Source organism: Rhamphochromis sp. 'chilingali' (genome assembly GCF_963969265.1).
Source record: "Rhamphochromis sp. 'chilingali' genome assembly, chromosome: 17".
NCBI classification, from domain to species: Eukaryota; Metazoa; Chordata; class Actinopteri; order Cichliformes; family Cichlidae; genus Rhamphochromis; species Rhamphochromis sp. 'chilingali'.
Genome location: NC_137944.1, coordinates 17,170,351 through 17,184,753, shown reverse-complemented (window position 1 = coordinate 17,184,753; position 14,403 = coordinate 17,170,351). Strand labels below are relative to the sequence as shown.

At 41.2% G+C, this 14,403-nt stretch overlaps 1 protein-coding gene across 1 annotated transcript in view; it reads left to right on the top strand.

The window, feature by feature from the left end:
* The first annotated feature begins 3,973 nt into the window (after nucleotides 1–3,973).
* The window catches only part of ctnnal1 (catenin (cadherin-associated protein), alpha-like 1), a 55,559-nt gene continuing 45,129 nt past the window's right edge, over nucleotides 3,974–14,403 (top strand). The window contains exon 1 of the mRNA XM_080862807.1: nucleotides 3,974–4,372. Within this exon, the coding sequence (XP_080718933.1) occupies nucleotides 4,277–4,372 (96 nt within the window). The 5' untranslated portion in view covers nucleotides 3,974–4,276. The remainder of the gene's footprint in view (nucleotides 4,373–14,403) is intronic.

Genomic DNA, 14,403 nt, shown 5'->3' with positions numbered 1-14,403 from the left:
CTCACACTGTGCCTCCATAACATGAAGGTTATAACAGAAAATCTGTCGCTCGCTCTCTCCGTCTTTCACTCACACAGACACACCACTACCATCAACTTTGCTAAATTGCTAATGAAAAACATTGATCAGGCAGCTGTGATTGAGCAGCAGTGTAAATCCAACTATTTTCACGGTTGTTGTGGTCGTGATAATTTTGTGATGCCACATCGAAAAGGCTCGGATGAGCTTTCCAAAGTTCTACAAGTTGTGCCTCCATCGCTTGTGTCCAGATCACACGCTGCACAGCCGTGCTGCAACGTCTTTTTCACCAACGTTTACGTTTGCGCGTGAGCAGTGTGAGCGCCTGTGGTGACACCCTCACGAGCGATTGATGATCGGGAGCTGGTCGTGAGGTGTTAATCACTTCTCGTTACCCCACGTATACTACACGACGCACGATGAAGGCCAAAATCGGTCCGATCACTCAAAAATCGGCTCAAAATGGGCCAAAAATCGCACAGTGTGAGCCCAGCATTAGAGCAGCAATGTTTGTTCCCCTCAGAGAAAGGGAAGAATGGGAAAAGGAAAACACCTGGCTGGAAAACGTTAATATGGGCATGTGCAGTGAATATCAGCGCTATGTGGCCAGAAGTGTGATAATATAATTTATTTTGTGTAATAAACAACTGCAAGGATAGATGATTACAACAAATTGATGACTAATACATAAAAGTAATACATAGATGAATAATGATGATGAGTTATGATGCGTAATCATGGGAACAAGCGGGTTTACAAACAAGAGCAGCTGATTAGCATTAGAAAAGCTGAAATAATACCTCAACTGAAGCCAATTGTACTAAATGCACTAAATGTGCACTGTTACAAGAATATTTTTCTTTCTATTGTTTTCTATTATTTTAAGTTAAGCAGGACAGAGTTCTTTTAAAGAAAGATTTACTTATATTCTCAAAAGTTAAGCATGACAGGCTTCTGTTTAAGAAAGAGACCTGTTTTACTGTGTTAATGTTGTCATTTTGAGCTAAAAATAAATGGCTAAATGATCATTTGTTTCCCATGTGTTCATATCACAAAGAATAGAATATGCATCTACTTAAATCAACTTCAAGTCAAATGGTTAAAAAAATAATTTCACACACAAAAAAAGAGCTAGAAAATTCACCACACTGGGAAGGGTGAAGACAACTGGGTCGCCCGGCCCTGGCCACGAGGTGTCCCTTATTTATTTTTCAGGGAGTTGGCAACCCTACCTCAGCCTGAACTCCTCTCTTTCACAGAGGTCTCCGCGGTCACTGTATCGTGCTAAGGGGATGAGTTCAGCTGCAGGTCTCTGTCAAGGCCACGGCAGCTTTACGTGCAAGACCTAAGTTCATCTGATCGGCACGCTGTAGGTTACATGAATTTCTAAGCTGTGCATAAAAACTGCATTAAGCTGCTAAGAAAAACAATGAAAAATAATGTTGTACGAATGTGTGAGGAAGATTGTGATCACAAACGTGCGCGTTAAAAGCATGCTTTCGTGCAGGCATGGGTTGTTTCCTCCAGCTGAAAATGTTCTACTGTTTTAAAAAAATGCAAGGGGAAAAAAATCCATCAACATTCCACTACAATCCTCCCTTTGAAATCCCCAAATTTCAATCTACTTATCCAGCAGGTGACTATGACTGAGTGCACTCATTTTACATCTTGTAGACTGCGAAATCACTATCTCTTTAGCCTCAGCAGTTCCCGTCCCAGGAGCTGTACAACCAGAAGGAATGATCCAGCGAGAGAGGGAAGTCAGCACTTCTAAAGCACGGGAAGAGACAGTAGCAGCTGTTAGCAACACAATCACACCACGCACAAGCATCTTTTATTTAATGAGCAATACCCTTGGACTGTGCGAGACGAACATACACATCAGGGACTCCCTGCTTATGTGCCGTTTCAGGCAAATTGTCAAAAATGGAGCATGCCTCAAAGAGATTAGAGGCAAAAGAGCAAATATTGAACATTCCAGAACAAATGAGATGCTGTTTAGAAAAACAAGTCAGTATCACAGCTCAGATGTGGCGATGACAAAAAAGGGAAAGAAACAAGAACAGACACGCAACTGCGTTTGGTTGAGATTGTGTACTCGAAGCTATCCGTCTTGGTGATAACTAATCTATTTCAGTCAAAATGTTACAGGATGTATCATATTTCTTATCTCAGTCTTCCACTCGAACTTAAAAGCTGTGACCAGCATAATTTCAGCCAAAACGAGCTAATACACCACAATGCAAAAAGGAGCCCAAGTGGAGTTTATCGCCTTATCAGCTGGAAAAGAGCCTCAGTGCAGATTACCAAGAAACATACAGATACTATCTAGCTGGTAGTAGAGCCATTCATCAAGGTGGAACAGAACCTTGTCCACACAACAGCCAACCTACTTGCATGCCTTCATAATGATGCATTGCAAACGTGTGTATTTGTGTGGGTGTGTACATGTCTGCTTGTGTATATATGTGTGTATGTGTGTGGAGTGAAACCAATGTAAACAGGGAGGGTTAGACTAAAGCATAGCTCTGGGGCTTTAAATAAATACTGGCTAGGCCTGACAGTGGCAGACACATACACTCACACAAACACAATAGTTGTCTCCACTGCTGACACAAGAGTGCCAGCCAGCCACCATAGGTGATGATAAAGCAGGCAGCAAAAGGCGTCACTAACAGTGCCACGGTGCTTATAAGCCGTATCTGGTCTCTGCCATCTGCTGTGTTTGTAATGTGAATCGTTTCTCACCACTTGTCATCCACTGACTGCACTTGTAAAGTTAGAAATAGCTTCCGGACCTGCTTGAGGAAACTGAGAATTTTGGCAGTCGTTTGGTCGGCCTCGGATACAGGCAACCATAAAGTACACTCGGTTCTGTTCTACAAGTCACCAGGTTACGAAATAAGAAGAGGCATTACAAGGATGAGATGTTTCCTCCTCATTTCGGAGTGTGAAAGAAAAGATTTAAAGAGCCTCAGGTTTGTAGAATTCAAACATAGGCTGTGATCTGTAAAAGGACTGGACATTTGGGAGATACATCTGGGTAAGTTCAGTAGAGATACATATTTTGACTCTCTCTCATGGCCAAATAATGAAAAGCAGAGGGGGGGAAAGGGTTGTAAAAGGAAGTCAGCAACACCTCTAACTGAAATGACTGTCATTAGTGATGCAAAGCTTTCATAACTAAATTTTCAGTCATTTATTAAAGTCTGAGTAGGAAATACTTGTTTTCATTGTAGGAATTCAGGCAGATCCAGACAACAAAATATCGGCGTTCAGTGCCGTTTAGCTGATTTCCACCAAAATAAGGAGGCAGAATTAAAACACAAGAACTTTACTGCAGGCTTACCAATGCAGTCACTCGAGATCCCTTTTTAGTTTCACAGCCTAGAGGACATCAAATGGTACATCATGAAAATGAATGTTTTCCCTCAAGACAGACAAAGGGTAACATTTGTAACTTCATAAGATCCCAGTCCATGTGCTTTAGTGCTGCCTGGCTTTAATTGGTATATCTGGTGAGGCTTTCCAGAGGGAGAGTAAGGCATTCTCACACTCCAGGGGATAACATATGATTCTGTGTCTCAGAGATCAAACCAGAGCTGTGGTGTGAGGGAGGCAATGCCCCTTCCTCTCTGATGCCCAGAACCATGAAATCTCCATTCATTTTCAAAAGCAATAAAAAAAAGTACATTTACATCAATTAATGATACATTTCCCTTTATAATGTCCCTTCTGTTGCACACGAGGCGCACTATAGATCATTTTGAAATGTAATTAATACTTAAATGACGTAAGTGTAATTGCCACGTGCGTGAACACGTACTGTATATTAAAACATAAATAGCTCGTCACTGTGCAGTGCACGCAATGATGAACTGCTCAGCGCTCCCCACTTAAGCAGTCAGCAGTGAAAACCCGACTGCGTGTGCGTGCTCTGTGCGTGGTTGCCCACAGTGGTGTGCTGCAGTCCGCTCCCTGCCGTAGTTGAGTAAAGTACATGGACATTAGCGGGCGCAGCGGCACAACCACCGAGCTGGAGTGGATTAAAACTGCGTGCGTGCGTGGAGAGCCACTCGACGACCGACTGCGAAACCCCCGGAGTGTAATCCCAAGTCCGTTATACCAGTTTGCAAATGCGAAACAGCAAAGCAGAGGCTGTCGGTAAACTCAGTTAGTGGCGTGCATTGTGTGTGCGTGTATGTGTGTGTGAGAGTGTGTGTCAATCAGGGAGAGAGGGAGAGAAAGCTCGGCGGGAATGGCTTCATCTCCGTGCGGCAACAGTAACTTTGATTCCGGTCTGGAAATCAAAACTCGCTCGGTGGAGCAGACGCTTATTCCTTTAGTTTCGCAGGTGAGTACTCCGGAAACCTAAACCGTGACGTTTAGTTATCGCATTCGAAGCCCTTGTGCTCTCAAACCACACTTCGACTTTACAGCTGTGTCGAGCACATGACACCGATTCTGTTGTTTACCTATTTGTGCACTGTGTCTGCAGTGCGTGCTTCCTTCCCGTGCTGCGTTTAAAAGCAGTCCCACGTGCGAATAGTTTATCAAGTTACGACACTGTGGTAGTCCTGTAACTGTTGTAGAAAACGGAAAAAGTAACGATACTCAAAGTTGTCTTAAGTTACAAAGGTGGGCACAGCCAAGTCTGAGGAAAATAAGCTGTGGATACGCTGAACGGGTAACTTGGGAAGTTTGTGATTTACAGAATTACATAACAGACTAGAATAATGCAGGGTAGTGAAACTGTTCACACCCAGAAGGCAATAAAATGAATTATGATGATGGTTCTTTATCTTTTTGAGACGATCACAAACTCTCCAGGAAGTCTTCACACTCTTCAGAGAGTAGCCCAGAAGCCGTAAGTTTTCCCTGAAGTCCTCCTTCGCCACTCCAGAGCTGTTCCCGAGCTGTGGCTCTCTCTTCTCTAATTGAGCCACTTTGAAGCACGTGCTTTGTTTTTCAATAAACACAGGAAAATGAAGGACCCACTTAAGGCCACTGCACTCCCTCAGCAACTCTCCACTCTTACACACTTTAACAGTCCCCGGATTAAACAAAACAAGGAGCTTAGGTCAATAAGTTAATGAATCGTTTTATTGTATGTTGGTTAGAAGCTGGAGGCTGTTTGGGCCATTTTAGGCTTTAATTTGCATGACTATCTTCCGCTCTTGTTTCCAGCATGTCACAAAAATGGGGAAGTCGACTGCTCCTGAATAGGGAAGTGACCACTAGTCTTATAAATGCTAATATCCCCCTGTTTTGTAGGACAGGGTTGTGGTTTTCACTTGAAAGACAGTGGGAGAAATCAGCATCTCACTGCTGGGTGAACAGAGTCTGGATAATACCACACTGGGAGGCCCATGACACTGTCCCTGCCCCTCCTGTGCTCACTGGCAACCTGCTTCCTCCCTCTCATTGCACAGGCTCATTTGAAAGATATAAGGTCATCCTGTCCCGAATAGATATGGGTTACTTATCAGAAAAGGACATCTGTTAGAGGGATGTGCTTTCCATGTAGTATGATAACTCAGGGCTAAATCTGTGCGAGCGTATACCGGCAGTGCAAGCAGGAGTTTGGGGAACAATATTCACACTAAGTACTGCTGTAATAATGCGCAAAAGTGTACAATAAATGTCCCATCCCTTGTGTTAGTGTAATATTTGCTGTCCAGCAAACTTATGGTGCACTCCTGCCTGCTGAGTTATTGGCTGGGCTCCCGTCTGTAGAGGGGTAAACTGTAATATGCATTCAGCTTATTACAGTCCATAGAGGGCCTCAAGGACAGTGTTTCCTAATTTTCTTTTTTTCTCAGTGTAAGGCCTGTCCCCATAGCAACAGAGCTCTGCAATGCTGAAAGAAACCACATTTTCAAGGACCGTCAACTCCATATGTAACATTTTGTTGTTGTTTTGTCATAAGATCAAGGTCACTGTTAACTGATACACAGGTTCCTCTTTGTGTGCAAAAATGCACAACTTTTCCTTTTATTTTTATTATTATTTTTTTTTTAAAGAAATGATTCTGAGCATGAAATGATTAGTCTATTTTACCGAAGTAATAATTTTGACAATCTGATTCTGACAATGGATGTTATTTGAATTTAGATTTTGAAATTAGACGTCCTCTGGGGGCTTAAGTCAGCCTTTTCTGCTGTTTGTGGAGATGCAATTGATTCAAAGAATAATTGCTGAAGGTAGAAAATTGTTTGTATGATTCTGATTTCCTAGAAATAGTTTCCATAAAAACCCCCAACAAAAAACGTATGTTATAGTGAACTTCTTTACGGAGTCACTTAGTTGGATTTTACATGGATTGCTTAGTAAATCTCAAGCATTAGGTGTGGTAGTTTTTTTTTTTTTTTTTTTTTACAGATTGTAAATAATCAGATAAATTGAATGAAATTATAACATTTTTTAAGTCAAATCATTAATTTTGAAAGGTCATGATGGTTATTCTGACACTGGTGGTTGTAAATATGTGGTTTTTGGTGTTTGTGCACGCTAGGACAGTGCTAGGTTATAGTTCGTAACAATTGGGACTCTGATTTGAGTAATCGTGACCAGCTAGCCTTCATTTTCTGTCTAAAATGCAGTGAATAGAAAAGCAACAAAGCTGCTGTCTTGTCATAATTCAAGAAGGACCGTAAACTTTATTCTGATTGTAAGGATGGTGACTTGCAGGTGTCACGTATGATAATAAACTGCTTATTGAGATTCCACAATGAATGTGCAAAAATTATTGGCAACAAAACAACTGTTAGTATTCTAAATAGTTTTTCCAGTAAGAAACTGCTGTTGTAGATTACAGTAGGTACGCTGGAAAATAACGGCTAATATATTTGCAAGAACTTCACCGTAAATTACAGGAAAACAATCCTGGACACTTGCTGTTTATGTGTGTTTTTGTGTATGCACTGAATGAGAGAAAAAGAAATCGCTTTGCGAGAAAAGTCAGTAGAAAGGCTGATGGTTAACCCAGCTGTGATAATAAAATTACCTGGCTTCAGGTGTGTATGATAACTTTGTTAACGGCGTTATGTGACATTTCTGAGAATGAGTATTGCCATACATGCGCATCAATTGAATTAGTGTACTTAGAAACACTGACTGTGAGGGCTGTGCTCTGCAGCTTGTCTTCTTAAGGAGCGTTGTATGCATGCGTGTGTGTGTGTGTGTGTGTGTGGATCTCATAACTATCAAAGCGGAAATGAAAAAGCAGTGTCAGTCTGAGAGCCTACGTTTGATAAGGTTTTATGTTGTTTACTCTCCCCTTTTATTTTTTTAATTATTTATTTCCTCTCCTCTCGCCTTGTTGACGTTGATATCCTCAGGCCTCTGTTATCAGCTTCACTCCCACCAGGGTGTAATTATAGGCCAGGGAAACCTCCCCGTCTTGCACTTCATACATATACACAAACTGGATAGATGCACGCAGTCCCACCTACGTCTTTCCTTTTTATGCATACTGATTATTTTGTGTATGCATTTTTTTTTTTTGTGTTTGTCTGGGTTTTTTTTTTTTGCACCAGTAGGTCAGAGTCATTCCCAACTTTCCAGCTGGTCTGAGATTCTGCAATTTAAATGAGTCCTGTTTTCTTAATGGACCACCTGGATGCTTTCGGGCCGCGTTCTTTATCATTTTGACCAGTTCCTTCCTTTTCTCCTTCGACTTCTTTTTTTCAAACTACAAAATGCATTTTCTTGATTTCTAAACGACACATTCTCCTATGTTAATACAAATTTTGTAATATGCTTTGCTTCACCTTTGCCATCGGTTTTGTATTCAGGGACATGGTGAGGCTAATGAATTGCTCTGGTGGTGGTCAAAATGTAATGGCCATCATGCAGAGAGAAGGGGAAACTAAAGCAAACACGTCTGCTGTTGTGTGTGCGTGCTACCTGTGATGTGGCCTATAGCCAGCTGGAAGGCAATTAGCAATACTCTGGATGCTTTTTCCTTGAGATCCGATTCCTGTTTTGAAGTGGTAATTAGTGGGGGGAAAAAACAGTTATGTTCCTGGGCTTTTATAATTGAGGTGTGTTTTCCTATTAAAAACGCAGCAGCCCAGTCTGGGTGCGGACATGGTGGTCCACACTGATGAAGTGTAAAGGTGCTGTTTTGAAGCAAAGACTTGTGGGAACGAATAGGAGCTTGGGAATAATCTCTAAGACTTTGATCAGATTGGTGTACGTTAAACACTCGTGACACCCTGGCCTTGTGATTACATAGCTCAGCTGTCTCCATCATTTTTCTTCAGGCCCGAGCCAGGAGTTTCTTAAAAGATTTTCTCCTATAATTGGGCCTGGAAAATCCGTTCTCTGTCTGCGTTTGTTAGCATCGACTTTGTCATGCTTCCAGGGGTTCTGTGGTGGTTGCAGTTTTGCTTTCTGAAGTGTTATAGAACACTGTGGGGGGGGAGAAAAAAGCTTTCCCGTGTTCTTTTTGCTCTCAACCTGGATTGAAATGGCATATTTATCACCCAAACAAATGCTCAGGGGAAAGTCGGAGGATGTGATTTTTCTCAAAGCTTTGCCATTTTGCCATAAATTTCAACATTAAACAAAAAAGCTGACAAAACACGCTTCATAAACATACTCCAAACTTAACGGCTTCGTAAGCACGGCCATCAGTCAAATTTCCGTTCCGCCCTCTGGAAATACTGGAAATTGAATTTTACTGAGGTACGAGGCTCTATTTCCTTCCTAATGTTCCTGGTCCTATAGTAGAGTGACATGACAAACGTCCAGGTAGTGAAGTTGTTTTTTATATCTAGACAGAGGCATTACTGTTGCCATGAGCCCTAACAGATCTCCGTCCTCGAGTCGTATGATGATAATGGAGACAAATGGGTCCCTGGCATGAAAGTAAAACCACATGAGGATAGCAACGCACTCCAAGCTTGCACGTGAATACACACTCATAAATCAGAGCATATAAATATAACATGATTGGGACAACATATGCCTTTATTGTATATGTGGGAGATGGGTGGGGAATTCCACAGTGGTTTGAGCGTCTTTGTATCTGTGTACTCTGATGTGTGTGATTGTCTGCTCACGGATAACAGAATCTACACAGATCTGTGGTGGTGGGATTGTGGTTTTCATGTGTCATCATCTGTTTTGTGTTCTGCTGCTACAGGTTGTCACCCCGTCCAAGTTCAACCCACTGTGGTGGTGACTAAAACAGAACGCCTGATAACACAATTTGAGAGCAACCTTTTTTCCTGTTACGTCAGTATCAGTGAAAGATGCTGATTAATGGCCACGCTATTTACACAAACACTCCCAATCACCAGTGTTGGGAAGGTAAAATATATTCCACTACAGATTACAGAATACATGCCCCCAAAATGTAGGTTGTAACATATTTTGTTAAGTTACTCAATGCAAGGAACGTATTCTGAATACTTTAGATTACTTAATATAATGTCATGCTTTTTACAACTACATGAATGTACTATTGCTGTGTGATTTATTACTATTACTGAAGGTTACTTGCCACCAAGCTAACATTGTTAGCTGAGGTTAGTTCATAGACTGCTTTCCGAACTGCACATGATTATTTGCAGCTAGCAGGTTTTTAATGTTATCCAAGTCTAACAGTCAGCAGTCTATGAACTAACGCCAGCTAACAATGTTAGCTTGGTGGCGGGTAGCTTTTAGTAATAGTAATAAATCACACAGCAATAGTACATTGAAGTGGCACATAACCCAGGTAGCTACCACAACTAAAACATAATAGTTGCAGTAGGCTAGTGAACTTACTTTCAGATGTTTCTTTGGGTTGGAGGTGGAGGCTTTTGACGCTGAAAGTAGCTTGGTTGCTGGCAAACAGAGTTTGCATTGCACGGTCAGATTTGGCCCATCCCTTTTTTTTTTTCTTTAAATGTGAAGTGGTGTCAGAATTTCCAAGTAAGAAATGCATTCCTGCCTGTACAATGCTGGCTCTGGGTCCATTGTGTAACTGATGCCACCAGGATTAACATGACGCTTACATTAGAGCCTCTAATTCCGACAATGCGTGGAATTACCAGAATTAGAGAGGGGATAGCCTAACATATGAAACAGGAAAAGACCGCTGTGAAATCCATTTATTTCAACAAAGTAACTGTATTCCAATTATCATCTTTTTTTGGGTAACTGTAACGGAATACAGTTACTCTTATTGTGTATTTTAAATACGTAACGCTGGTACATGTATTCTGTTACTCCCCAACACTGCCAATCACTCATATTTCCATACAGTATATTAGGGCTGTTCAATATAACGATATATATGGGATGACGATATAAAAACGTCTATAGTTTCATTTTACGCTATCGTTGTTTCGTGGTGTCACAAAATAAACAGTTTACAGCAATATTTTTTCATTGTTTTGATGGTCACTGTAGTGGCTATATTAATTTCTTAAAGTTATCTCTTTCTCTTATATTTAATATAACTACACTACGGACGGACAAGCGCCTGTTTTTATGCGTTGTCGTTAACAACGATGGTAAAACCATCGCGTGTCCGCTCGTTTATTTTCCACATAAACCTTTCACAATAAAGCTCAAGATCCTGTTGAGACTTTTCAAAATAAACTGAATCAAGTGAAAGAGTAGGCAGATTATTTACAGATGAGGAGTAAAAAAGAGCCGCCAGGTGCTAAAAAATAAACCTTAGACTCAAACGTTAGAACAGGCTTTTCCCCACAGCACGCTGTGTAATAAATACTCACAAAGAAAACTGCGGCCGTTACAACTTATTTCTAAATGTATCGGTTAAAACACTCGACTCCAGGTACACAACGCCCAGCTGGAAACACTTCATGAAAGTTGAGCTGCCCGAGAGTCACAGAATTTACAGAAAATGTTAAATTTTGATTTTATATCGTTATCGGGACGATAGAATTCTTATATCGGGATATGAGATTTTGGTCATATCGCACAGTCCTACACTATATACCCTTTTCCCCTCTAAAGAAACTGGGAGATCGTGCGGTTTTGCAGGTTGGTTCTACACATGGGCTCTCAGCTGGTTTAAAGATCTAATATATGAATTGCAGTGAGCCTGACTCGCATTATTGTTGAATAAATGACGCTCTTTGGCATGTCCTTGTTCAGCAGTAGGAAGTAAACAGTCAACAAGCCTGTTTCATCAAAGTGAAATGAGATGCAATTCCACTCGGCTCCCCTTGTTTTCTAGTAAAGTGGTTGCATTAGGCAGCTAACTTTGTCAATTTGGAGAATCCACATTCTCTCTTCTGATGATTAAATCCACTCTTCTAAGCCTCCCACCCTGACTCATATTCACTTTTCATTGCATTTCTCTAACACAAACACACACTCAGTGTCATGTAAACACACATGTGCAGAGCTTAAATGATCGGTGTTTCCCCCTTGTCCCCTCGAGCGGTCTTTTCATTATTGCTATCAGGGGAGTCATTACAGATTGCTGTTCTCTTTAAGTGCAGATAAAAGGGTCTGTCTTACATGTCGAGCCGTTGACCTTTCCTCGGTTAATATACTTCCAGATGAGAAAAGTGCTTCTTTTTTTTTGCCTGTGTGTGTGTGTGTGTGTGTGTGTGTGTGTGTGTGTGTGTCTTCATTTATGTGTGTGCGCACCTGAAACCTCCAAATAACCTGGCCCAATGGGATCAGTCACCTAGAGGGAACAGCAGAGTTAATTTAATGGTGCAAGAAGGAAATCTCACGCTCTGCAATTTTTAACTTATTTGAAAGGTGAGGCTAATAGCAGAAGGTGCTTTTAATTGTCTAAGGAGAAGCCACTGCCTCTGACCGAGATGTATGGCTATATCCTGAAGGCTGATAAAGTATTGATTAAGCCCCTCTCCCATCATCAGTCAGCCTCAAATTGCTTTCATTCAGTCTTTCATTGACCATCAAATGAAAATGGGGAACAGACTCATTTTGTCAGTTTGTGAAAACTTGGGTCCTAGTTGTCTGCAGTAACACTGAGTGTTTGGTTTTTATCCGTCAAGGTTTTACAATTTTCCGCCGTCAGATTCCTGAGAGAAGAAGTGACAATAACAAAACTGCTGTCAGTGGATTCTTATCTCGACTAACCAGGATATTATTTTTGTAAAGATATGTTGCCATGCATTTTTTTTTTCTTTTTTGCAAATTACTATAAATTTTTTAAAATTCTGTTATCACCGCAACTTCCCTGAGCTCACTGTTAATATGATCTGCCACCGTGTTCACGCACTGTGTGTGAATGATCCTCCAAGACCTGCAGAGGCTCTTAGGTGCTTATTATTCCTGTTTAATATCAAGTGATTGTCTGGCCCATTGCCGCCCTGTGCTTACAGTATATTTTTCTGAGTTATGATGATGAGGTAGTGATGGGACATCTCATAAGTATGAGCACACAGGAGGAAATCTCTCTGTCGGTGAAGATGTGATGCCTAATGTGGCATGATGTTTTGTGTTGTCCAGCCTCACACCCTGCGGATTAAGATGGATGTATAAACATATGGCTGAAGCACAAACAAGGACATATGTATTAAGAAACCTCACAACCGTTTCCTAGGCTCTCATTCTGTAGCTGTACATAAGGAATATTTTACTAAAATAGCACAGATGCAGGTTGAATAGCTTTCTCTGTTTTTTTAAACTGTGCTCGCTAAGAAGTAAGATATAGTGTTGCTGTACATGCTGTTAGGACATGCAGACTGAAGAGTGAGACAGGACAGGCCTCTTACTGTAATCTTGCCTTGTCATGTACTGCTAGAGATATGACATGATATATCTATATTATCTGCTGCCTGGACAACCGCAGGTAAACACACCACTGTTTGGCAGGCAGCTGTTTGTTTCTTGTTGTTTTCCTCTTTGTGTGTCTGTGGCTGAGCATTGTGATCATTCTGGTCTTGAGCCCATGACATTGACCTGACAGTTTTACACACTGTGGGGTTTAGAGGTTAAGCTCTGCAAATCCTGGTTATGACAGGAACCCTTTCTACGTTTCCAGGTAAACCATTGCACCATCCTATAGTTTCATGGTAAGGGTGACGTCTTTATATGAAAGTGGAGGTTGCTGTCACTGAAAATATCGCACCAGTCAGTGTTACTATTCCTTTCTGTACTTGATCAGCCGGTCCTTGTCACGATCTTCTTACCTCTGTCCTCCTGGCTTGCATTGTAAGGAATGTAGAAATATCTCAAAGTGAAAAACAAAACCAAGTCTAGGAAACGAAGCAGTCTTTAAGCATTAGTTGGATATAAGTATAATTATCTTTTTGATCATGTATTATCTATAAAGGTTTTCTGACACTCATCCCAGAGCTGTCCAAGTCTTCCTGTTTGTTCTTCTCTCCTTCCCCATCAGCAACATTGCTAACTTTACCTCCGAGGAATCCTTCAGCCTGGCTTGTATGTGTTAATTGCTTTCTTCAAGCGTCTTTGAACTTCTCCCCCCCTCGATAATGAGTTCTTTTAAAAAGATGAGGTTTGACATGACAGAACAAAGACAGTGTGAAGGGCACAGGGAACATAGAATACCAAACATTTTCTGTAATTCAGAACAATTTCAAAGTTGCCGTGTCACCTTTGCCATCACTTAATGTCTGCACTGTTTGATTAAAAATTGATTTTTTATTTTATTTTAGTTTCTTTGTTAATCTTTTGATTACTTAAATGATAAATTTCACTTTATGCTAAATTGGCAAGCATGCCACTTTTAATTCAGTGCGATATCACTTTTAGTGACTACTTCAACCTCAAGCAGTCGTGTTGAGTGACTGCCAGATCACCTCACTTTGTGGGGTGATTCAGGGTGTGTCTGTAAGGAAGTATCAGTGTGTAAGATGCTGTAGCACCTCGTTTGTATGTCTTCCACCCTTCCTCTGTTGCTCTGCCCAATTTCCTGATTTCGTTTTCCTGTCACACCCCTTTCTCTTTTGGTCTTTAGTTCTGCCTTTAGCCTTGTGCCTGTTTTCTTCTCACCACTCTCCACTTACCTTTCAGTTTTCTAACTATTAATCTCAACTTCTCCAGAGAGTTAGGGGCTCTATATCACCTCATTAATTATGCAGCTTGCTGAAAACCTAGCTAGAGGCTGCAGGTATAGCCTCAGCTGAATAGCTCAGCCCAATCATTTCTTTGGATCTTTCCCTCTTTCTTCTCTACCGTAAAATGAGACGCAATCTTCGGGACTGCATCCATTCTGAAGAACACTAATGGGAATAGCATGTAACCAGCTGAGCCAGATTTGGCCGTCTCTTTCTCTGACATAGAATGGATGAAGATGATGCTATTCTTACCACGTTTTGTCTGAGCGTCACATATCTTCAGGGGAAATGTTTTCTGAAAGGAATGCAATGTTGAAAGCACAGCTGTAAAGAGATAGGATCTTGGACATTTTGAAAA